Here is a 27,375-nt window from a genome sequence, read left to right as displayed (position 1 = left end):
TAAGCTAGTATGGGATTGTGTGTGTGCCCTAAATAAACTAAGAGATCGTAGCAAGGTTACGGTAGCCTGGGTACCGGGGCACGAGGGTCATAGGGACAATGAAAAAGCAGATGAAATGGCCAAACAAGGCTCATCAATGCCATTCGTTGGACCGGAACCCTTCTGCGGCATTGCAAAAGCAGTTACAAGAACGGCTACAAGAATCTTTAGATTTGTGGAAGAATTCACCAGGACAAAGACAGGCGAAACAGTTAATTACAGAACATTTACCAAAATTTACGGCACACCTAATAAACAAAGATAGGAAAACGGTCAAAGCTATAGTAGGTCTGCTAACAGGACACTGCAAGCTGAATAGGCACTTGAATTGAAGCTGATGGGATTGTCAGATGATGACCTGTGCAGATTATGTTACCTGGAAGAAGAAACAGCAGAGCACATTCCATATAGTATGATATTCTGGCAAATGTGCGGTTCTTTGCATTAGGAGAAGAAAATCCACTGGCAAAGAACTACCTGGAAAATTCAGTCTCGAAGCTATTAGACCTTTTAAAAAGAGTCAGTCTAGAGAAGGTCTGTAATTTAGGACTAGAGAACCACAATATATCTGCAAGGGTCACAGTGGAATACGCCAAAAAGCCATATTTTTGAATCTATCTATCTATATGTTTGAGTTTTTTGTCGCAGTATTAGTCTCCGTTGATGGTTAGGTGTTATAAATTCTGCAGTAATAAAATTTAGTACGCTAGAACGATTTCCAGATTCATTTAGGTAGTGTAACGAAATCTTTGTTTTTGGTAATGTGAATGTGGATCATTGAATGTAAAAAATAAAACTTACTTTGGTCTACTTGCATTCTCCATTTGTTTCTTTGAGAAAAATGCTTCCTTTTGGTTTTTAAACTCTGGGGAGTTCATATTCTGATAACCACCCTCATATGTATCATAAGACGATGATTGGTAAGTACTGGCAGAAGAAGTGTGATTGGTTTTTGAGCTAGAATGTTGTAATGAGTTGCCTCCAATTAAATTACTTGTGTAATTTTGAGCGGGAGATTTCCTTTCATCCCATGGTTTTCCTTGAGCTAAAGTGGAAATCTAACAAGAAAAAAAAAACAAATTTAAACAAGTTTTCATCACTTTTGCTTTCATGAAAGAGCTAAAACATTATTTAGTATCGTATAGGTAACGTTTAAATACAAAATTAGAAAAAATACAACTGGATTTCGAGTGAAAAAAAAATTACTATTAAAAATCTACTACTAACAACAATATTAAGAAAAGTGAAAAAATCATTTGATACAACGCGATGATAAAACCTGTAAAAACTTCAAATAGTGGAATATTACTCTGGGCTAATTAGCAAAATTCATGGAAAAGTTATTTACCAGCAATTTTATTGCTGGAATCGAATTATAAGATCCTATATATTAATAATATAGGTATGCAAAGTCCGCAGATAGTGTGCTACTTTTTTTATAAACAAAATGGCGCGGACAAATCGTATTTTTTTCAATTATTGCTCTATAACTCAGAAGATTTTAACTTTACAACAAAAACACCTTAATAAAAATTCACCGCAATTAAATTCTGCATAGAGATATATTTTTCACGATTTGCTCCGACGAAAATTTTCCTCGGAAAATGCGGGTTTTCCTAACAAAAACTCTAATTTTCAAATAAAGTTTTAGGTAAATAATTATTAATCAATAATTAAATAACTTAGTGACATCAAAGCTTTCTTGGTATAGATTGTAATTCCAGAAGCCGGTGAAAATTAAACGAATATTTTAGCAACAATTCAATTGTTAATTAACAAATTACGATCGCAATAATAACCAAAATAATCATGATACATTGATCAAACTTATAAAGGTTATAAAGATGAGATGCTTATTTAATATTTTATCGACAAAATATAAATTTTTCTTTTTTTGCATAATCTTTAAATTTTGAAAAAAAAAAGATAGTTATAATACGCTGGTCTAATTAGTAAAGTACAAAGAAAGGTTATTTACCAGCAATTTTATTGCTGGAATCGAATTATAAGATCCTATATATTATTAATATGGGTATGCAAAGTCCGCATATAGTGTGCTACTTTTTTTATAAACAAAATGGCGCCGACAAATCGAATTTTTTTCAATTATTGCTCTATAACTCCGAAGATTTTAACTTTACACCAAAAACACTCAAATAAAAATTCACCCCAATTTAATTCTGCATAGAGGCATGTTTTTCCCGATTTGCTCCGACGAAAATTTTCCTCGGAAAATGTGGGATTTCCCAATAAAATCTCGAATTTTCAAATAAATTTTTTGGGCCAGTAATTATTTATCGATAATTATATAGCTTGGTGAAATAAAAGCTTTCTTATTATAGATTATAAATTCAGAAGCCGATGAAAATGAAACTAATATTTTTCAATTGTTAATTAACAATTTACAGTCGCAATAACAACCAAAATAATCATGAGACATTGATCAAATTTAGAAAGAATATAAAGGTGTGATGGCTATTTAATATTTTGTCGACAAAATATAAATTTTTCATTTTTTTGCGTAATCTTTAAATGTTTAAAAAAATTGTTATAAACAAATTAACATTTCTCAGAAATTGTTTATTATATTCTAATTTTAAAAAATACTTAAAATGCGTATTTCATAGGTCTTGAAAATGAATGCTTTAAAAAAAATTTCCAACCATTTGCAAAAAAGTTATGAAACAGCAAAGTAAATATACGAATTCTCCGTTGTTTATAATTTGTTTTAATTGTTTCAACGCTTAAAAGTGAGTCTATGGTACAATCTAATTACTCACAAAGAATGTCAAAAATTAGTGCAATGGTTATATTTTAATCAAAGATTAAAAATACTTTTTTTGTAATTTTTAGCGCGAAAGTAGGCTTGATACAGAGCCGGAGATAAAATGTTCACTCGAAGCGACTGACACGCTTAAACTCGGGCGAGTTGTGTATGTGGGCGGGTAGCTACGGTACTGTATTATTCTACTTTCGCGCGTGTAAATTATAAAAAAATATATTTATAATCTTTAATTACAATATAACCATTAAACTGATAATCGATATTTTTTTATAAATAATTAGCTTGTACTTTAAACTCACTTCTACGCTTTGAAAGAATTAAAAAAAAATTATAAACACCGTAATAATCGTATGTTTACTTTGCTGTTTCATAACTTTTTTGCAAATGGTTGCAAAAAATTTTAAGGCATTCATTTTCAAGATATTTGAAATGCGCATTTTAGCTATTTTTTAAAATTATAATATAATACAAACTTTCTGAGAAACGTTAATTTGTTTATAACTATTTTTTTTTAACATTTAAAGATTATGCAAAAAAATAAAAAAATTATATTTTGTCGACAAAATGTTAAATAGGCATCTCATCTTTATAAGATTTCAAAGTTTGATCAGTGTATCGTAATTATTTTGGTTATTATTGCGACTGTAAATTATTAATAAACAATTGAATTGTTGCTAAAATATTCGTTTAATTTTCACCAGCTTCTGGAACTATAATCTAAACCAAGAAGGCTTTTAAGTCACCAAATTATTTAATTATTGGTAAATAATTACTTATCTAAAACTTTATTTGAAAATTAAAGATTTTGTTGGGAAAACCCGCATTTTCCGAGGAAAATTTTCGTCGGAGCAGATCGGGAAAAACACGTCTCTATGCAGAATTTAATCAGGGTGAATTTTTATTTTGGTGTTTTTGTTGTAAAGTTAAAATCTTCGGAGTTATAGAGCAATAATTGAAAAAAACACGATTTTCGGGCGCCATTTTGTTTATAAAAAAAGTAGCACACTATCTGAGGACTTTGCATACCTATATTATTAATATATAGGATCTTATAATTCGATTCCAGCAATAAAATTGCTGGTAAATAACTTTTCCCAAAAATGGTCTATTCTCCGATAATCAGCCCAGACTATATACTAAGAAAAGAAAAAACCTGAAATGGTAAAAAATACACATCTATTACAAATTAATATTAATAACCAGGCTTTTTTTACTGTGAGGTATGGACAGACAACATCAGAAATCACATTGATAAAGGCAGGGTACCACAGGGCAGTGTTCTTGGTCCACTTCTCTATCTTATGTACATAGCTGATCTTCCAGTAAGCAACCAAACAATCACAGCTTCCTTTGCAGATGATAAAGCGATAATGGTCAAACACAAAGACCCAGTCATAGCTGCAAGAATTCTCCAACAACATCTAGTGAAAATCCAGGATTGGACAAGAAACTGGAGAATCAAAGTCAATGAAGTAAAATCAGTGCAGGTTACATTTACCAAATGCAGAAGTACAGTGCCACTTGTTACACTAAATGGACAAGATCTGTCTCAATCTGACAGCGTCAAGTATTTAGAGATGTACTTGGACAAAGGACTGACCTCGAGAAAACACATTTTTAACAAAAGAAAACAACTTGGCTTGAAACTCAGCAAATACTATTGGCTATTGGGAAGACAGTCAAAACTAAGCTTAAAAAACAAATTATTGGTTTATAAAGTAGCCTTAAAACCAATATGGACATATGGTGTACAACTATGGGGTACGGCCGCAAACTCAAACATAGAAATATTGGAACGCGTTCAGTCGAAGGTACTATGCGCCGTAACAAATGCACCTTGGTTTATACCAAACAGGAAAGTCTGCGACAATCTCCAAGTAGCCACAGTTAAGGAAATAGTAAGTGAATACAGCACCCAACATTTTGGTAAAATTGGAAAACCACCCAAACAATATTGCACTAAACCTGCTAGATAATAGTGAACAGACTCGGAGACTGAAGAGGCACAAACCATTGGGGCTACGATATAGGTTCTAAGCAGCAGTGAAGTGAAGTGCAGTAAAGTACTTAGCGTTAAAGGCACATTTCAATAATCTAAGAGACTAGTGGAATTTTTGTTATCACTATATAACAAATCAAAATTTATACATACACCCTTTTGTACAAAAAAAAACATGCTCATAATAATTATAAAAACTATTTTTATCTATTGATTTTATGTAGTAAATAAACTATAATAAAAAAAATTCAGAACCCTAATTAGACCCGCAACAACCGCAAGGATGTGAGATATGAGGGCAAAAAAGATGTCGATGGTATATGGAGAATAAAAAGAAAACGAAATTAGTGAACTGAATGAAGGATTCAACATTTTACGACTTGTAAAAAGTCAGAGACTGACATGGCTGCACATGTCCAGAGATTACAAGACTCAAAAGCAACTAAACAACTGGTGTAATGTGACAGAAAGAAACAAATGAGAAAGAATTTTATTGATTATTAGACTAAAAACGAGCTATTTTGAAAAAGTACAATTATAAATGAAGAGTACTGTTTTAAACTTGTAATAGTCTGGGCTGATTATCGGAGAATAGGCCATTTTTGGGAAAAGTTATTTACCAGCACTTTTATTGCTGGAATCGAATCTTATGATTGTATATATTAATAATATAGATATGCAAAGTCCGCAGATAGTGTGCTACTTTTTTTATAAAGAAAATGGCGCCCGAAAATCGTGTTTTTTTCAATTTTTGCTCTATAACTCCAAAAATTTTAACTTTAGACCAAAAACACTCAAATAAAAATTCACCGCAATTAAATTCTGCACAGAGACGTGTTTTTTACGATTTACTTCGACGAAAACTTTCCCCGGAAAAAGCGGGTTTTTCCAACAAAATCTTTAATTTTCAACTAAACTTTTAGATAAGTAGTTGTTAATCGATAATTAAATAACTTGGTAACGTAAAAGCCCTTTCCGTATATATTATAATTTCAGAAGCCAATGGAAATTGAATGAACAGTTTAGCAACAATTGAAATGTTAATTAAAAATTTACGGTCACTATAATAACGACAATAATTATGATGGATAAGAATAACTATGATTTTTTCATAAAAAGACACTATACCTATCTAATGTACTTTACAGAATTGAAATTGGACTATTTAAGCGGCCTCAGGAATATTTTAAAATTATAAACAATTTTTTGGCTTATAAACAAATAGAATATCTCGGGAAATATTAAACTAAATTAAATTGTGAAAACGGTATTCGAAAGACAGCGGCAGGACGCTTCTTTTAAAAGTAAAAACGTTTAATTATGACGAGTGGTTCCTAAGATACAACCGGTCAAAGTTGACCGAAATTTACGGCAAAGATATAAACAATGGGATCATAATTTTCAAACCATCACCTTTTCATTTTTGTTCTCTTTCTCCACACCAATTTTCATATCTTTAAAATCCTCATAACATATATTATTATAATAAAAACTATCGATAATACGTGTGAAAATTGCCAAAAATAGCAAAATTCCAATCAAAAATTAGGTTGGAGAAAATGTAACCCGCTAAGTTCAAAATCGGTATACGTTAAAAAAATGCATTTTATCGGCTTTCCATGGAGCAATTTCCTTCATTCTTTTTTTGTTCCCAAGTAACTCGAGTAGAGCCATCGAACTAACGCATTATTAAATATCAAACTTGCTTTTGTTTTGTTATAATAAATTAATTTATTTATTATAACACAAAATTTTAATTTGTTTAAATAAAAATTGTTTAAATAATTATACAGCTTTCAAATGAGAATATTTATGTTTTTAACTTTAAAAGGTACACTTGTAGTAAGTTTATCTAAAAAAAGCCTACAATTGGAAAAAATATATAATTTTCTGTTCTTATAAATAAATTAATCTATTATAACAAAACAAAAGCAAGTTTGATATTTAATAATGCGTTAGTTCGATGGCTCTACTCGAGTTATTAGGGAACAAAAAAAGAATGAAGGAAATTGCTCCATGGGACGCCGAGAAAATGCATTTTGTTAACGTATACCGATTTTGAACTTTGAGGGTTACATTTTCTCCAACCTAATTTTTGATTGGAATTTTGCTATTTTTGGCAATTTTCACACGTATTATCGATAGTTTTTATTATAATAATATATGTTATGAGGATTTTAAAGATATGAAAATTGGTGTGGAGAAAGAGGACAAAAATAAAAAGGTGATGGTTTGAAAATTATGATCCTATTGTTTATATCTTTGCCGTAAATTCCGGTCAACTTTGACCGGTTGTATCTCAGGAACCACTAGTCATAATTAAACGTTTTTTCTTTTAAAAGAAGCGTCCTGCCGCTGTCTTTCGAATACCGTTTTCACAATTTAATTTAGTCTAATATTTCCCGAGATATTCTATTTGTTTATAAACCAAAAAATTGTTTATAATTTTAAAATATTCCTGAGGCCGCTTAAATAGTCCAATTTCAATTCTGTAAAGTACATTAGATAGGTATAGTGTCTTTTTATGAAAAAATCATAGTTATTCTTATGCATCATAATTATTGTCGTTATTATAGCGACCGTAAATTTTTAATTAACATTTTAATTGTTACTAAACTGTTCATTCAATTTTCATAGACTTCTGGAATTATAATATATATGGAAAGGGCTTTTACGTTACCAAGTTATTTAATTATTGATTAACAACTACTTATCTAAAAGTTTAGTTGAAAATTAAAGATTTTGTTGGAAAAACCCGCTTTTTCCGGGGGAAGTTTTCGTCGAAGTAAATCGGAAAAAACAAGTCTCTATGCAGAATTTAATTGCGGTGAATTTTTATTTGGGTGTTTTTGGTCTAAAGTTAAAATTTTTGGAGTTATAGAGCAAAAATTGAAAAAAACACGATTTTCGGGCGCCATTTTGTTTATAAAAAGAGTAGCACACTATCTGCGGACTTTGCATATCTATATTATTAATACATACAATAATAAGATTCGATTCCAGCAATAAAATTGCTGGTAAATAACTTTTCCTTGTATTTTGCTAATTAGCCCAGAGTATAAGTAAAATGGACGCAAGCATTCTTGAAAATAGACCAGGCTTAAAGAAAAAAAGTCATTCTTATTTACTTAGGCAATGCACCTGACCATAAAGTCCCCATTATATCTGAAATTTAAGTAGTTAGCAATATGGAGATCTGGAACACCCACCTGGAGCCTCAGATATGGCGCTCTCGGATTTTTCTATTTTATTCTCAAACCTGAAGATCTTCCACAATGCAGTGCTTATTGTCTTCCCAAAAACCCATTGTGGCTGTAGATGAGAATTTTGTAATACTTTCACAGAAACACTATAGAGAAGAGATAATGACATTGGAATGCCAGTGGATGAAATGTATTAACATTAAAGACGATAATATTAGAAAATAATACTTCTTTGAGAGCATTATGATGGCAAGAACTTTTCAGGATACAACAATACTAATCATATATAGTTACCTTATCCCTGTAAAGAGCTGCAGCTTTAGAATTGTATTTTTGTTGTAGGGTCATATCATCGTGCCAGTCTGGTTGTGCTTCAAAAAATATCCGAGCATTTCTGTTACCTCCTAATTTCATTTTTTCTAGTTCTATATCCTTCCATTTATCCATAGTAACAGATCGTACAAATGATAAATGGACTCCTAACCCACGATGTTTCCCAGAACATTCTAAACAAATCCATATTCCATATGTGACTGACACCCATTGTGGATTAAGTGTTCCACACTCAAAGCATTTCTGAAATAATAAAATTAAAATAATATTAAGTCAAAGTGAGAAAGAAAAAGTTATATTGTTCTAATGATATTTTCTTTTAAACTGACACTTTAATTTGGTAATTACTAGAAAATGTGAATTAACCACAAATTTAAAATTGGGTCTACTTTATTTAGTGTTTCCAGCTTTATCTTCTTCTTCTTTCTCGAAACTCCTTATGCCCCTCAGGGGCGTCGGAGGTTTTATTCATCCTCTATCCGTCTCTTCCATTTCTGGCGGCCCTTTGCTAACTCTTTCATTTGTTAATGTGTTTTTCCTTTTTTCTGTCCAATTTCTATAATCTGATCGATCCATCTTTTCCTTGGCCCCCCTTTCCTTCTTTTACCATATCTTTTTGATTCCATCACCTGCTTTGGTAGTCTTCCCTGGTCCATTCTGTTAATGTGTCCATACCATTTTAATTTTCTTTTTTTGATCTTTGTTATTATCGATTCGTGTTTCAGTCTTTGTCTAATATCTTCGGTCCAATTTTATTTTTCCTAGATGAAGTAGTTTTCAATCCTAATAGCAATATTAATAATATTTAAAAATATTAAAATATTACTAAAAGATTTTTAAATTGAAAACTTATTGGTCCATTTTCTTGGTAACACCTCCAAGGCTTCTAAAATTTGCAAGCCAGATGGATGCTGAAGCGAAGAAGATAAGATAGTCGAGGAAATGAAGCTGAAAAAATGGCAAAACCTCGCAATTTTTTCGTCCAGCATCGATTTGTACAAAAATTTGGGTTTAGGCTCATTACACCCTCTAGTTCATTTTCTATATTGAGCCGTTGTACGCTTTTGGTTTTTTAAGGGTGAAAACTACCCCTAATTGTATAAAATTATAAAATAACATTTTAAACTTTAATATTGTCAACATTTGGTTCTTATTAGTTACATAATGATTGTTTTATGCATTAAGATATACTATCATAATATTTCAACCCTTAAAACCACCCTTGTTGGAGCTATATATAAAAGATTTACTTATCCTAAAAGAATAATTTCGGCTTGCATCGATTTACATAAAAATTTGGGATTAGGATCATCTCACCCTATACTTTATATTCTATATCATGCTTAAGGGCGTTGATTATTTTTAGGGGTGTTAACTATCCCTTATTTTCAAAAATTATATAAAAACATTGTAAACTTTAATATGGGTAAAATTTGGTTTTGATTGGTTAAATAATGATTGTTTTATACTTTAGGAAATAATATAATATTTCAACCCTTAAAAATCACCCTTAATAACATTACAGTTTTTATAAGTAGATATTTTATAGATCTATACAGAAAAAAAGTAGAATTAAAGAATTACAAAAACATTTATTTACACAAAAATACGAATTTACAAAAATGTTCAAATACAAATACATACAAATAGTTTTTTAGTCATCTTCTAGTATACGAACCGGTTCTATGGTATTATACCTACATTGAAAATTATCCATAAGCGGTCTCTCCGAATTTTTCGAAAAGAAAAATTGGTTTTATAAACATAGCTCCTTCATTTTTGGCGATAAAAAGTTTTTTCAAAAATGACTGTAGGATTTTTGAAGAGTTATAAGACAGTGTGAACTAAATTCCGTAAGATTTCTTAGTTTTTAATTAGGGTGGGTTTAAAGGGCTCGAATAAGGGGGTGTTTGCTCGTAAATAGAGGTTTTAAACAAATATATCTCGCTAACTGTTCACTGTAATGAAAACGTATGCACAAGGGAATTTTAGTTATTAAAAAAGCTATAATTTAGTAGTTTATCATTTTTTTCGTATCTCCGGTATTTTCGGAGATATTTTGAAGTAAAAGGTGAAAAATGAGAAATTCCAAAAAATTAATTTTTCTTTAAACCCTAATTTTTCTAAAATTGGGCCTTTTAAATGGGTCAAACTTCTTGGGTTTATTGATAGACCAAATATAAAAGGAATTACGGAAAGGTGAAGACCAATTTTTAATTAGGAGGGTAGTTAGGGGGTTGTTTTCACTGATTTTTTCATAGAGAAAAGCAGGTACCGACCTATTTTTGATCATAAGTCGCTTAGTTTTCAGGCTAGAAACTTGTTGTTAATATTTTTTGAAAAAACTTACTGTATATTTGAAAAAAGATTATTTAAGTTTTCTTCGAAAAATGCAAAGTTTTTCCGTTATTTTACTTTGAACATTTCAAATTATGCATTTGACGAAAAAAGCTAACTTTTAACATGTCGTATCTCGGTTTGTATTGGTCTTAGAGATATTACAGAAAAAGAATTTGGTTTGTGCTAGTTAGTGAAAAAAGTTGATTTTTTCATCGAAAAACTGTTACATTCAAGCTCGAATAACTCGAAAAATGTTGGTTTTACGAAGAAAATGTAAAAAACATTTTTTTCTTAGAATTACCTTTTACATCGACTTACATGATTAAAATGTAATAAAAAATTCCCGCCCCCGAGATGGGGTGGCAACCACTCCCAAGGTTTTAGCGTACAGCGGCATGATATAGAAAATGATCCTTGGACTATTCCCTACCTTCTGTGAAAATTTCAAGTAAATCCATGCTGGACGAAAAAATTGCGAGCCAAAATGCTTCATTTCCTCGACTAAGAGGGAATTCAAAAAACTTACAATTCACGACCCCGTCTGTTCTAGCTGGTAAATTCCAACAGAAAATGGACCTAGTTACTCAAAGAAGTAACGCCCAATATAAAAATAAAATAAAAATTCCATTTTTATTCAGTTGCAATGCGAAGGCAAAACAATCCTATTTTTCACTTAGAATACTAAGTGAAATCTAAGTGAAAAATAAGACTGTTTTGACTTCGCACTGCAACTGAATAAAAATGGAATTTTTATTTTATTTTTCTGTTGGTCGGTACTTCTTTGAGTAACTAGGTCCATTTTCTGTTGGAATTTACCAGCTGAACAGACGGGGTCGTGAATTGTAAGTTTTTTGAATTCCCTCTTGTCTTCTTCGCTTCAGCATCCATCTGGCTTGAAAATTTTAGAAGCCTTGGAGGTGTTACCAAGAAAATGGACCAATTAGTTTTCAATTTAAAAATCTTCTAGTAATATTTTAATATTTTTAAATATTGTTAATATTGCTATTAGGATTGAAAACTACTTCACCTTTCAATTGCCAGATGACGCTAGTCACCTAGTCCATTCACGTCAGTTGCGGTGTGGGGGATAAACTCTCGGTGTTGGTCACTTAGAGTATGGAGCAGCAGGCCTGCGTTCTCTCCGATGAGACTCCAACAAGAGTCGAAAATCGTCGATTCAGAGTGCTGGATTGCGCTCCGTATTCTAAGTGAAAAATAAGATTGTTTTGCCTTCGCATTGCAACTGAATAAAAATGTAATTTTTATTTTATTTTTTTATATTTCCTGCTATTTTTCTCAACTGCTTCATCTGCAAATCACGGTTTAACTCGCTACAACGTTCCATTTAAAAACAAATTTCTGAAATTTTTACAGCACATATCTCTTACCATTGTGAAGACTGACAATTGTTGTAGACTTTTAGTCTGCTTCTCGTAAAAGTTATGAATTTAAAAAAATAAAAGGTGCAGCTTCGTGAATTGCAAAGTTAAATCGCAAAAATTAAAAATTTATCTATTTGATCACGTCTATGTTAAACTATAGAGTCCAAAGAGAAGTGTTATGGGGAGTTTTAGATCTAGACGTGTTATAGAAAAAAAAATTAAAGCACTCATGGGAGTGCCGAAAGAAGTGAAAACTTCTTATAGTATATAAATTACAAGATCAGTTGCTTTTTATGTATACATACACATAATATATATTATATACGTACGAAATTTATTTCGGCAAAGTGATGACGGTTGCAGACTCAATAATTTTTTCCTATCTAAAAAGTGCACAACGTCACCAAAGAAGTTTTCACTTTAAAAATTTATTTCTTCAAACAATGACGGTCGCTAATTTAATACTTTTTGCCCATCTAAAAAGTGCACAATGTCCCTAAGAAGTTTTCATTTGAAAAATTTATTTCGCCGAAGCGATTACGGTCTCTAGTACAACACTTATTCCCCATCTAAAAAGTATATAACGTCTCTAAAGAAGTTTTCACTTCAAAAATTTATTTCGTCGAAGCAATAAAGGTCGCTAATTCAATACCTCTTTCACATCCAAAAAGTGCACAACGTCCCTAACAAAGTTTTGATTTTGAAAAATTTATTTCGTCGAAGCGATGACGGTTGCTAATTCAACATTTTTTTCAATCTAAAAAGTATATAACGTCCCTAAAAAAGGTTTCGGTTCAAAAATTTATTTCGTCGAAGCAATGACGGTCGCGATGGCGGTCGATAATTCAATATTTTTCTCCATATAAAAAGGGCACAACGTCCATAAAGAAGATTTCACTTCAAAAATTAATTTCGTCGAAGCAATGACAGTCGCTAATTTAATACTTTTTTCCCATCGAAAAAGTGCAAAACGTCCCTAAAGAAGTTTTCACTTCAAAAATTTATTTCGCCGAAGCGATGACGGTCACAAATTCAACACTATTTCCCCATCTTAAAAGTGCACAACGTCCCTAAAAAAGTTTTCACTTCAAAAATTTTATCATCGAACAAATACCGGTCGCTAATTTAATACTTTTTCCCCATCTAAAAACTGCACAACGTCCCTAAAGAACTTTTCACTTCAAAAATTTATTTCGCTGAAGTGAAAAGACGGTCGCTAATTCAATAATTTTTCCTCATCTAAAAAGAGCACAACGTCGTTAAAGAAGTGTTCACTTCAAAAATGTATTTCGTCGAAGCAATGACGGTCGCGATGACGGTCGCTAATTCAATACTTTTTCCCCATCTAAAAAGACCAAAACGTCCCTAAAGAAGTTTTCACTTCACAACATTATTTCGTCGAAGCAATGACGGTCGCTAATTCAATATTTTTGCCTATCTAAAAAGTGCACAACGTCGCTAAAGAAGTTTTTACTTCAAAAATTTATTTCGCAGAAGCAATGGCGGTCGCTAATTCAACACTTTTTCCCCATCTAAAAAGTTCACAACGTCCCTAAAAAAGTTTTCACTTCAAAAATTTATTTCGCCATGGCGATGACGGTCGCTAATTCAATATTTTTCCCCATCTTAAAAGTGCACAACGTCCCTAAAGAAGTTTTCACTTCAATAATATTAGTATTATTATTATACGTACATTATAATAATACCAGTACAAAATTTATTTCGTCGAAGCGATGACGGTCGTGAAATCAATCTTTTTCCCGCATGCCAAAATAGATTTTACATTTATTTTAAATTTAAATACTTTTATACAATTTATGTATACATACTCATAATATAGATACGTACAAAATTTATTTCGCCGAAGAGATGACGGTCGCGAAATCAATCATTTTCCCCATCCTAAAATAGGTTTTACATTTATTTTAAATTTAAATGCCTCTACACAATTTATATACATACACATAATATATATATATATATATATATATATATATATATATATATTGTTGTGATCTTGATTATTGATATGAGATAATAATTTTATATGTCATTTAATTTAATCAATGCTTTAATAATAATCTAATTAATTTACCAGATCACATATCAATATGTTTTCAATCTCAGGGCTTTTTTATAAAATTAATTACTTACATACGTGGCTTCTAAGTATTTCTTAATGGTTCCTAATCGGGATAGGAAAGAAAAGAGTAGAATAATAACACATATGGGTTACAATTGTAATCAAAATATTGTTTATTTTATTTAAATGGCAATCACTGCTTAATATTTGCTATATCTTATTATTCTTAAACATAACATTTATACATGGGAGTCTTATTTCCTATTGATTTCCAATTGAAAGTTTTTATTAACATTTAACTATTATGATTTATCAGCAACAATTCTATTTAAGTTTGATGAAGCTTTTCTGATATTATTGATTATGTTTTTTCAATTTTAAATGTGGTATTTACTACGAAAAACCCATACATTCATGTCCAAACAAATGAGACTGACCTTTTTCTGATGCACTGAGAATGTCTTCACACAAAACCCGTTTCCTGCTATCCTTGGCTGCAATCAAAACCTCTTCCTGGCTTCCAGTAATGTTCTCCTCCGAAACTAGCTCGTATAGCTCTCGTTTCCTGCTTCTGTCGTGATGCTGTGTTCTACCTTTTTCGAAACTGCAATCAGCTACCGGGAACTCTTGGCTCAAGGAGGTTCTTTTACTCTCAACTTGGCCTACCTCTCGTTCTACGATAGATACTCCACACTCACGGAACTACACCTGCTTTCTCACTCTCCGTACACTACCGTCTACGACTCGACTTCACTTCTCGACAGCTCAAAACATTCTGCTCTCTATTTGTCATTCATTCCCCTACTTTCTAAATATCCCTTCCAGATTCACAAATCAAAATTCCACCACCAACTCTCATTCGCAGTATTCCTCAAAACCAATTTTTAAACTTTCTAAATATGCTTAATGGATTTCAAAGAAAATAGTTAATTCCCATTCTAAAATTACTTTCTACTATATACAAATTTTAATGACCTTTTAACGATTTCACTTGAGTCTTATTTAATCACTTCTTAAAATTAAATATAACAATTTGTTGTATACAGGTTGTTCTAAATTTATATGCCCGTGGTTGAGAAAATTGAAAATATTTTATATTAAATTGAATTCTGTTTATAATTATCAAATTTTAATTTTCATATCACATAGAAATATAACAAATCCCCGCCTTGTATTCGATAAAATTTATCTGCATTTTTAAATAAATTTTCTCGAGGCAAAACCAACTCCCTGTATATTTCCTTACTTTAATCTACGTCTTATACCCCTTCTTCTTGTATTACTCTAATTAGTCCCACCTGTAGAGTAATTGTTTCCTTATTTTCAGTGTCCTCATCCTGTGTTAGAGTGTCGGCTATTATGTTGTCTTTCCCTTTTTCCCATATCAATCTTCTGTCTTTTTCCTCAGATTTTTCACATACTTTTACCGTGCATTCTGCATCCTCGTTTTCATATGCCTCCTCTTCAAATGCCACTGTTTCGATTTTATCTTTTTCGCTTTCATTTGTTAGCTTTATTTCTTCTTCTCCTGAGCTCATCTCTTCTTTTGAGGAATCCCAGTTTTCTTTTGCTTTTGATACTCTCAATTTTTCTTCTTCTGGGCTCAACTCTTCTTTTGAGGAGCCACAGGTTTCACTTTCTTTTGTCTTTTTCTGACTTTTTCTCCCTTTTCTTCTTTGTCCTTGCTTCGTTGCCAAATTCATTTCCACTGTTTGTTCTTTACCTGATTCGTCCGTATTTTGTTTCTCCTGTTCCTTGTCCTGTTCTTCTTCTTTTTCTTCTGTTAGATTCATCGTATTATTTTTAAAATCTATCACTACATGTTTTTCTGCCAATTCGTCAACTCCTACTATCATGTCATGTGACATGTTTGGCATTATTACACATTGTAGTGCATACATCTTCTTACCCAGTCGTACTATTACTCGTATGCCTTCATTTATAGTTGCCAATGTCCGTTTGTTTGCGCCCACTAAATTTACCCTAGGTATTTTATAAATTAAATTTGTTAAGTTAACTTCTTCTATTAGTTTTCTGTTGACCAATGTTATTTCAGATCCAGTGTCTATCATAATTTTAATTGGTTTCTCGTTGATAAATCCATCCACAAATTTTAAATTAACTCCATTTTTCTTTTCGTTGTTTCTTGCCAATTTAATAAACTCCTTGGGGTTACAAAAGATTCCTGTTTGATTTTTGGTTTTTAGTGAGCGCCGTCGTGAAAAAACGCCGGTTGCTCATCGTTGTTTATATTTTCGTCATAATGTCTCTCTCCGTCATATCCATCTGTCTGGGTATTATTTACTTCTCTTCTATTTTCTCTTGGTCTGTCGGATCTGTTTCGGTTTTCTCGATATCCCTGTTCATTATGTCTACCATTATTTCTGTTTTCTTGATTTGAGCGTGTGGTGTTTCTATTCTGGTATTCTCGATTTCTGTCCTCATTCCATTGCCTATTTCTTTGTTCATAATTTCCTCTTCCGTTGTCTCTATTTTCGTTTTCCCTTCTGGGATTAAAATCTCGTCTTGTATAGTCCCTCCTATTTTCATTTCTATCTCTGTACTCCTGTGTTTCTCGGGACCTGTAATCTTCTCGCGACCTTCTTGATTTTCTTTCTCTTAAACGCAATTCTCTTATTTGTAGGAATTGGCATAAACTATCTATGTCTTTGTAGTTTTGCAATGTGATATGGTCTTCCAGCGTTTCTTCGAAATGTCTTGCAATCAGTTCGACTAATTGTTCCGATGAGTAATTATATTGTAAATGTTTTGCGTTATAGTAAATTTGTAATGCATATGTCCTTTCTGATATACCCATCCTATCATTGTATTTCCCATTTTGCAATTCCTTGTTAATTTCCAATTGTTGGACTTTTCCCCAGAAATAATTCAAAAATTTTTGTTCAAATTCTTGCCAACTGTCAAATTCTTCTTCTTTGCAATCGAACCATAGGCTTGCTTCATTTTTGAGATGGTTTCTGATAGTTTCTTTTGCTGTTTCGAAATTTCCGATGTGTTGTATTTTCTTTTTCAGGCTATTTATGAACGGCACTGGGTGTAATCTTCTTACATCCCCGCCAAACCTTATTTTCACGTCATCTGTGCTATGTATAACCATTTCTCTTCTTTCTCCTACATTTTGTTGCGTCCGGTTTTCGGTGACTTGTTTTTCTATTTCTGTGATTCTTTTTTCCACTTCTTCTCTGTCTACTTGAATAGCATTTTCCAACTTATTTTCCAAATTTTCTATTTCCTTTTTCTGGCAATTCGTTATTTCCTTTATTTTGCTTTTGATTTCTTTAATCTCTGTCTCTTGTTGTCCCATATCGTTCTTGATCATTGTCAAACATTCTTTTACTTCCTTTTCATACTTTCCTATGCGTTCCTCCATTTTCTTGTTGTTCTCTTCTATTGCTTGTTTCATTTTTTGTTGTGTTTCATCCATTTTTTGATCCAATTTTTGTTGTGTTTCATCCATTTTTTGATCTACTTTATCCATTGTCCTTTTTGCTTCATCCATTGCTTGTTTTGTTTTTCTTTGATTGTCATCCAGTTTTTGTTGTATTTCATCCATTTTCTGTTCCATTCTTTGTGACTGGAGTTGCATCATTTGTAATAGTTTATCTATTCCTGATAATTCTTGCTGTTCTGATGCCATGATTGTCGTGTCTAAAATCTCTTCTTGGTCTGAATGTTCTTTTTGTTTTTTGTTGTCTTTGCTTTGGCTTCTTGTCACAGACATTTGTTTTCAAAAAGTACTATCCCCGCCAAATATGAAATTTTACTAGTATGTTACCAAAACGACTTTTTCTCACCCAAATATTATAAATTGTCAATAAATATATCAAATGTAAATATCGTAAAATAAAATATTAAATCAGTTATGTAAAATTTGTACCTAAAGAGATCTAAAATTTTATGTTATCAGATGTAAGTATCTCACTTTTTACCACAGGCATATAAATTTTCAAATACCGGCTTTACTCTTTCTATCCTTCAAATTTGCCACTAGAAATACTTTTCAAATGCCCTCCACGTTGGACGACAGTTGTTGTGATCTTGATTATTGATATGAGATAATAATTTTATATGTCATTTAATTTAATCAATGCTTTAATAATAATCTAATTAATTTACCAGATCACATATCAATATGTTTTCAATCTCAGGGCTTTTTTATAAAATTAATTACTTACATACGTGGCTTCTAAGTATTTCTTAATGGTTCCTAATCGGGATAGGAAAGAAAAGAGTAGAATAATAACACATATGGGTTACAATTGTAATCAAAATATTGTTTATTTTATTTAAATGGCAATCACTGCTTAATATTTGCTATATCTTATTATTCTTAAACATAACATTTATACATGGGAGTCTTATTTCCTATTGATTTCCAATTGAAAGTTTTTATTAACATTTAACTATTATGATTTATCAGCAACAATTCTATTTAAGTTTGATGAAGCTTTTCTGATATTATTGATTATGTTTTTTCAATTTTAAATGTGGTATTTACTACGAAAAACCCATACATTCATGTCCAAACAAATGAGACTGACCTTTTTCTGATGCACTGAGAATGTCTTCACACAAAACCCGTTTCCTGCTATCCTTGGCTGCAATCAAAACCTCTTCCTGGCTTCCAGTAATGTTCTCCTCCGAAACTAGCTCGTATAGCTCTCGTTTCCTGCTTCTGTCGTGATGCTGTGTTCTACCTTTTTCGAAACTGCAATCAGCTACCGGGAACTCTTGGCTCAAGGAGGTTCTTTTACTCTCAACTTGGCCTACCTCTCGTTCTACGATAGATACTCCACACTCACGGAACTACACCTGCTTTCTCACTCTCCGTACACTACCGTCTACGACTCGACTTCACTTCTCGACAGCTCAAAACATTCTGCTCTCTATTTGTCATTCATTCCCCTACTTTCTAAATATCCCTTCCAGATTCACAAATCAAAATTCCACCACCAACTCTCATTCGCAGTATTCCTCAAAACCAATTTTTAAACTTTCTAAATATGCTTAATGGATTTCAAAGAAAATAGTTAATTCCCATTCTAAAATTACTTTCTACTATATACAAATTTTAATGACCTTTTAACGATTTCACTTGAGTCTTATTTAATCACTTCTTAAAATTAAATATAACAATTTGTTGTATACAGGTTGTTCTAAATTTATATGCCCGTGGTTGAGAAAATTGAAAATATTTTATATTAAATTGAATTCTGTTTATAATTATCAAATTTTAATTTTCATATCACATAGAAATATAACAATATATATATATATATATATATATATATATATATATATATATATATATATATATATATATATATATATATATATATATATAGCATAAGCGATGACGGTCGCCAATTCAATGCTTTTTCCCCTATACAAAAATCGCAAAACGTCCCTAAAGATGAAGGTCGCGATGACGGTCGCGAATTCAATGCTTTTTCCCCTATCCAAAAATCGCAAAACGTCCCTAAAGATGAAGGTCGCGATGACGGTCGCGAATTCAATGCTTTTTCCCCTATCCAAAAATCGCACAACGCCCCTAAAGAAGTTTTCACTTCAAAAATGGTGAAACTTTTAATTTTAAGAAAAACGTTGTTTAATTTTTTTTATTTTTATGGTAAAATTGCGATTTTGACAAATTTGATTTTTTAATAAAAAATTAAGTAATCGTGTGGGAAAAAAATAAATATGCCATTTTAATTGCCTATTTGTCTAATTTGTAAAATTCATATTAGAGTTTTCAAAAAGCGTATACAGGGTGAAATTTTTTCTAAGACCCAAACGAACTAATTTTTTAAAGCCGGACCTGATTTTCTTCTAGTTTGAATAAATCAGCTGATTGGGTGGTAACATAAATCAAATATTTGTTTAAAAAAATTAATTTTTGTAATAAAAGTTAATTTTTTTTAAATCTATGGTTCACTTTACCAAATTTTTAATTCACAGTCAAATTTGATTTTTTTATAAAAAATTAAGTAATCGTGTGGGGAAAAATAAATATGTCATTTTAATTGCCTATTTGTCTAATTTGTAAAATTAATATTAGAGTTTTCAAAAAGCGTATACAGGGTGAAATTTTTTTTAAGACCCAAACGAACTAATTTTTTAAAGCTGGACCTGATTTTTTTCTAGTTTGAATAAATCAGTTGATCAGATGGTAATAGTGTAACGATTGACCAAAATAAGAGACACATCGATCTGACCGTTCAAAAATTATGACGAATATAAATTTCTGTCAAAATGCGAAACTCGCCCTGTATATTATTAAACAATGGGAGCAGACACTTTTTAATGGTCATTTGTTATTCCCCATAGGGGCCTCTATACGAGGTAGGAGTATGTACAGTTCCTCATGACTCACCCTGTATATTAAAGTTGGTACAGATATTGCATTGTATACCTTCAGTTCTAGCAGTTCAATTTATTTATCTACTTCTTCCTTTTCAAATATTGTTTTATTTAGTGCAAAGTAGATCTTATTTGATTTTTTCCCCTGGATGAGATTTCTTGGACTAGCTTTCGATCCTCTGATATTATTACTCCTAGGTATTCAAACATCTATACGGTCTAAGGTATTCATACGTTTTACTTATACATCTTTTATCTATACACTTTTATCTTTACACTGTTTTATGAATACTTATTTTCATCTTATTTTATTTTATTTTAGTTGTGTACACCTATGCTTCCTTCTATTTTAACTTTTTTTCATACACTTTTCTTTTGTACACAGTACTCAATGTTTTATTTCTGGAACAAATAAAAGAATAACTACTCCTCACAGTCAGCTCCACCGGCATGGAGTAGAAATAGGGTCAACAGCGGGGCATCCAAAGTAACGTTTGCTAAAAATACGTACCGGGTGTCTACGGCTGGAATGAGGGGGTTTTAGTGGGTAGGCAGTTGCGTTTTCACGATTGATTCGCTCGGCTTCACGGGTGTCTGAATCGGGCAAGCGAACTGAATCCCACACACCAGGGTAGAAGACAGAACACCAATTTCTTGGGGTGCTGCGGTCTACTCTGACGGTCTTATGAAGATTTCCTCCTCCCACAAAGAAAAAAAGGTATTCAAACGTTGAGACTACTATTATTTCGTTTTTGCACCTAAATATTGTTTGGTTTATTTCTTCCCTTTTCTTTTGGGTTACTATCATGGTCTTCATTTTCTTTACATTTACCTCCATTTTCAAATTTTCTATTTTTTCCACCCAGATATCAATTAATTTTTGCATTTTCTCTTTATTGTCTGCTATTATTTCTAGGTCACCTGCTTATAGTAATCCCTCCATTTTCACTGGTACTAAATTCCTATACTATATTGTGGACTGTAATTGCCTTGACCTTCTTTTAGCTCTCTTCATTACTCTATCCATTACTAATATGAATAAAACTGGGCTGAGACTGTCCCCTTGTTTTATTCCTCTCCTTAGATTTATTATTGGCGATCTGTTTCCGTTTATTTGTACTATTGCGGATACGTTTCTATATTTATTTATTTATTCACGGGCAAGCCCTAATCGGATATAAATGTTACAGTATTCTAAATTATCATAATATAACATAAATTATCATAATATAACATAGGGGACATGAAAGGAGCCTCCACGTAGATTGTGATCACTTGTGAATACAATTGGGCGTACCCTGGAAACGAGTAATGTCGGCTAATCCTTTCAACACCGGTGCACCAACAACACAGATGCAATCAGAATCAAAACGGTCTTTATTAAGGTCATTTTTGATGACGACCTCAATTAATATTGAAGGACTATCAGCGGATAAAAAAATAATATTGTCTAATATGTGCAGAGAACATGGTGTCGATGTTCTACTGGTTCAAGAAACCCATAGAGGTACTGCAAGCCGCAGACCAAGGATTCGGGGTATGAAGCTTATACTGGAGAGACCACACGACCAATATGGTAGCGCAGTCTTTGTCAGACCAGATATCGACATAGCGTCCACATCTCTAACAGATCAAAATGACATCGAAATCCTCACAGTGGAGATGAACTCCTGTACAGTAACGTCAATCTACAAACCACCAAACGCAGACTTTGCTTTTGAGGAACCGAGTAACTTTCAATCACAGCAAATCAAATTCGTACTGGGTGACTTCAACTGCCATAGTGTCGCTTGGGGTTATAACGAAACAGATTCCAATGGCGAAGAACTAGAAAAATGGGCTGAAATCATGAACCTAAAACTTATTCACGATCCAAAGCAGCCTGCGTCGTTCAACAGCGGAAGATGGCGCAGAGGCTATAACCCAGACAATATATTTGTCAGCGACAGAATTGGAGACCAGGTGACAAAAATCGTTGGAAGCGCCCTCCCAAAGACACAGCACAGACCAATAAGTTGTCTTTCCAACGCGGCAATCAGATACGAAATTGTTCCTTTCAAGAGAAGGTTCAACTTTACTAAAGCAAAATGGGAAAAATTCACTGAAGCATTGGATCAAGAAGTTTCCCAGCTAGAACCTTGCCCTGATGCATACGATAAATTTGTAGAAATCGTAAAGCAAGTATCACGGAAATTTATCCCTAGAGGTTGTCGAACTGAGTACATAGCGCGGCTCAATGAAGAATCTAAACCCCTACTTAAAAGATACGAACAGCTACTTGAAGAAGACCCTTTCTCGGAAGCGACAATACAGGCTGGGGAGGAAATGTTACATGCGATATCCTCCAACAGAACGGAAAGGTGGTGCAAGCTGGTCACGAGTCTGGACATGAAACAAAACAGCAGACGTGCCTGAAAGCTGATTCGGAATCTTGGCAACGATCCCGTTGCTCCGGAAGTCAACATGACAGAAGTAACACCCGATCAGATAGCTCATCGTCTTCTAATGAACGGTACGACGACATCAAGAAAGAACAAGGTGAGAGCTCAACGGAATATCGACGAAGAAAGAGATGTTCTAGGTACCTCTTTTTGTCTAGAGAAGATGAGAGGCGCGATCCACCAAATGAAAGATAATAAAGCGGCTGGCCTGGACGACATACGAACAGAACAAATAAAGAACTTTGGACTAAAAACCATAGAGTGGCTCGTAAAAATGATGAATTGCTGCATCCGTACATTACAAATCCCCAAAATCTGGAGGAAACCTAGAGTGGTAGCCCTCTTAAAACCAGGGAAGGATCCAGCGGATACAAAGAGTTTTAGACATGTGTCTCTCTTGTGCCACCTTTTCAAAGTCTTTGAAAGAATTATACTGAACCGGATCACAGAATATGTGGAGACTAAAATTATTCCAGAACAAGCAGGATTTAGACCAGGAAAGTGCTGCTGCAGTCAAATTCTTAATCTCACCCAACATATTGAAGATGGTTTTGAACGGAAGGAAATAACAGGAGTAGCGTTCATAGACCTAACAGCCGCCTATGACACAGTTAACCATCAACAGCTACTCGCAAAACTCTATGAAACTACAAAGGATTTCCGACTAACAAGGTTAGTGAAATGTCTCCTCCAGAATAGACGCTTCTACGTAACGCTCCAGTCCAAGAACAGTCGGTGGAGGGACCAAAAAAATGGGCTACCACAGGGAAGTATCCTCGCGCCGATACTATACAACATATACACCAACGACCAACCCATACACCAACAAACAAGGCAATTTATTTACGCTGATGATACAGCTGTGGCAGCTCAGGGAAGAACCTTCAATGAAGTCGAAGTGAAACTGACAGATGCCCTGGGAGACTTAGCTCTATACTACGATAAAAACCATCTGAAACCCAATCCCACAAAAACCCAGGTATGTGCTTTCCACCTGAGAAACAAGCATGCCCGAAGGCCGCTGGAGGTGGAATGGCGTGGTCAGATGCTGGAACACAACGAGACGCTAAAATACCTTGGCGTCCGTCTGGATAGAACTCTGTCTTACCGATACCACTGTCAAGAAGAAAGTAAGTGCCAGAAATAATATCATACGCAAGCTAACTAATACAAAATGGGGAGCACAACCACACACTCTCCGCACTTCTGCCTTGGCACTATGTTTTTCGGCCGCGGAGTTTGGAGCACCAGTATGGGCAAACTCTGCTCACGCAAAGAACGTCGACGTGGCTCTAAATGAAACGGTTCGTACCTATAATATCGGGTTGCCTGAAACCGACACCTATCGAAGAGGTATACCCCATAGCTGGAATTGCTCCACCACCTATCAGGAGGAAGGTCACGTCAGAGGTAGAACGAAAAAAGCAGGAGACGGACCGAAGACACCCCTTATATGACCACCAAACTCAGCCAAGCAGACTAAGATCTCGGAAAAGCTTCCTGAAAACATCAAGATCAAGAGGAAATGGCTGCTGGACACAATTTACCATATCCGACTTGGAAAGCGCTAAACAGATTAAGAACCGGCGTTTCACGTTGTGCTAGTAACCTGAAAAAAATGGGGATACCAGGAGGACGATACCTGCGACTGTGGCGCGGTTCAGACCAGCCGGCATCTACTATCATGCACAGAGATGGGAGAGACTTGCACAGAAAAAGACCTAATTATAGCAAATGACAGGGCCATCTATGTGGCCAACCATTGGAAATACAGAATTTGAAGTTGTTGGTGTTCCGGACACGGAAAGTAAGTAAGTAATAATATAACATAACAAAGTGGTTCGAGAAAAAATAATTCTATGAGTAGTACAGTTACAAGAAAGAAAAAAGAATAAGATAACATATAGGGCAGTACAATTACAAACAAAAGATAACACATAAATCAATTCAGAAATGTTCCAAGGTATAACGGTTTTGAGTTATCTAATACATACAGGTCATGTAACACTAATCAAAATACAAAAGCTCTGGCCGAAAGTATTAAAAAGTTAGGGAAGAAATATGATTTTTAAATCGGGAAACTGGGATTAAAAATTTCGAGGTTATTTAATGAGTTAGCTAATCGAAGAGTTCTAGGAATAAATGTGTTGTAAGAATAATTGAATCTATGAAAAGAAACATAAAAGGTTTGCACCTGCCTAGTCGAACGACTGGGGACAAATAGAGATATTTTGGAGAGCTCAGGGCAGTTACACAGCCCTTTAATAATTTTAAATAAAATTATTAAGTCTCTTTGTTTTCTGTGTACCTCAAGAGGAGGTAAGTTCAGTATGCGCTCTAATGCAGAATAGTCGTAGTATACATGCATTTTAGTGGCAGTATATATCAGAAAATTGTGTTGGACAGCCTCAAGTTTCAGTTTATGAGTAAAGTAATAGGGGGATCAAATTGTGGAACAGTGATCAAAATGAGATCTAACCAGGAAGAAATAAAGGGATTTAATAGCTGAGATGTTAGTAAAGTCTCTGGTGGTTCTCTTTATAAAGCTAAGCATCTTCATAGACTTCTGTATTGTACTGGAAATGTGTGATTTATAGTTAAGGATGGAGTCAAGGATCACACCTAGATCCTTAGTTTCAGAGGCAGAATGTAAAGTCAGATTATTTATACTATATTCGAAGATGATTGGATGATGAGTTCGATGAAAACGAAGAATATGGCATTTGGATGCATTCAAACACATACCATTTTGCATACACCAGTTAGATAGGCGATCAATATCACCTTGTAGACTAAGTGAATCAGCCTCACATGTGATCATTTTAAAACATTTTAAATCATCAGCGAATAACCAAGTTTCACTTACTTGGAAACAGGCTATTAGATCAATGATAAATATATTAAACAACAGAGGTCCCAAGTGTGATCCTTGTGGTACACCTGAGGTAACAGAGATGGTATGAGAATAGTAATGATTAACCCTGACAATTTGCGATCTTTGCGTAAGATAGCTCTTGAGCCACTTCAATATAAGACCATCAACTCCGTATAAATAAAGTTTATGAATCAAGAGCTCATGATTAACTTTATCAAAAGCTATGGAAAAGTCAGTCAGTTACAGAGTCAACTTGTAAACCCCTCTCAAGAGCATCTGTCAAAAAATCAACATATGTTATGAGACCCAATTCTGCTGATTTTTTTTATGTAAATCCAAATTGTTGGGCCCCTATAATTGGCGAGCAGTCATCTTAAATAATCGGAAATAATGCTCTCAAAAACTAGGAATAGAATAGAAATGGGACGATAGTTACCTATATCCGATTTTAGACCTGATTTATATATTGGAGTGACGGTAAGAGTTTTTCCAGTAGTCTGGAAATTCCCCTGTAAATAGAGACTTACTAAATATATAAAAAAGTGGGCGCGATAGAATGAAGCTGAATGTTTTAAGGAAAGTAGGAGGAATTCCATCAGGACCAGGACCTTTGTTGGTATTAAGTTCAGACAGTTTTTCGTAGATTTTTGAAATTTCAATTTGATAATTAGACATGTTAACCAAAGGTGAAATCTGGGTTACATGCGGATTTAAGGATTGGTTTGTATAGACGGAAGAGAATTGGTTAGCAAAAAGATTAGCAATATCAGTTCCATTGAAGGCAGTACGATCTCCAAGAGTCATTGTATTAGGTATAGCGTTATTTTCCCTTTTACTACTTACAAATTTCCAAAAGGATTTAACGTTATTAATAATAAAATGTTCGGTGCGTTGAATGTAATCAGCATAACACTCTCTTGATAAAAATTTACATCTAGTTCTTAAGTTACTAAATGCTGCATAACTTTCTGGACACCTTGTGCTCTTGTATATCTTGTGCGCTGATTTCTTCTCGTGAAGCAACTTCTTCAGCTCAGAGGAGTGCCAGCATGGATATTTCTTATCACAGATTTTTTTTAGTGGAACAAAACGATCAATGATGGAATAAAAAATGTCGTAAAATACAGAAACCATGTCAGAGAGCTCTTTTCCTTGAAGTGCACCATCCCATTAATTGCTTCGAGGGAAGAACGAATTGCTGCATAGTCAGCATGAACAAAGTCATAATAATACTACTCACCAGATGAATGTTCATTTGTGATTTTGAGTGGCAAACTGCATTCAAGTGGAGGATGATGTGTGTCCACTGGAATTAAAGTGTCGATAGCCTTCAATACATCAATACCCAATGGAGATAAAATGAGATCAAGCATAACTCCTCTATCATTGGTTATTTCGTTGGTCTGGAAGAGATTGAAAAAAGCACAGATATTGGATATAGTTTCAATAGAATCAGCTTCGGATTGTGTAGCTGTAGGCTGAGGAGAAGCAACGGAACAATAATCATTGACATC

At 33.3% G+C, this 27,375-nt stretch overlaps 1 protein-coding gene across 3 annotated transcripts in view; it reads right to left on the bottom strand.

The window, feature by feature from the left end:
* The window catches only part of LOC114330704 (ADP-ribosylation factor GTPase-activating protein 1), a 73,839-nt gene that overhangs the window by 37,894 nt on the left and 8,570 nt on the right, over positions 1 to 27,375 (bottom strand). For all 3 annotated transcript variants that reach the window (XM_028280118.2, XM_028280120.2, XM_028280119.2), the window contains exons 2-3: positions 8,321 to 8,602; positions 841 to 1,097 (exon numbers count right to left, since the gene is read on the bottom strand). In XM_028280118.2, the coding sequence (XP_028135919.1) occupies positions 841 to 1,097; positions 8,321 to 8,602 (539 nt within the window). The remainder of the gene's footprint in view (positions 1 to 840; positions 1,098 to 8,320; positions 8,603 to 27,375) is intronic.

Source organism: Diabrotica virgifera, chromosome 2 (genome assembly GCF_917563875.1).
Source record: "Diabrotica virgifera virgifera chromosome 2, PGI_DIABVI_V3a".
Classification (NCBI taxonomy): Eukaryota; Metazoa; Arthropoda; class Insecta; order Coleoptera; family Chrysomelidae; genus Diabrotica; species Diabrotica virgifera.
The sequence above is the reverse complement of the archived record's forward strand: the minus strand, read 5'-3'. Positions and strand labels throughout refer to the sequence as shown.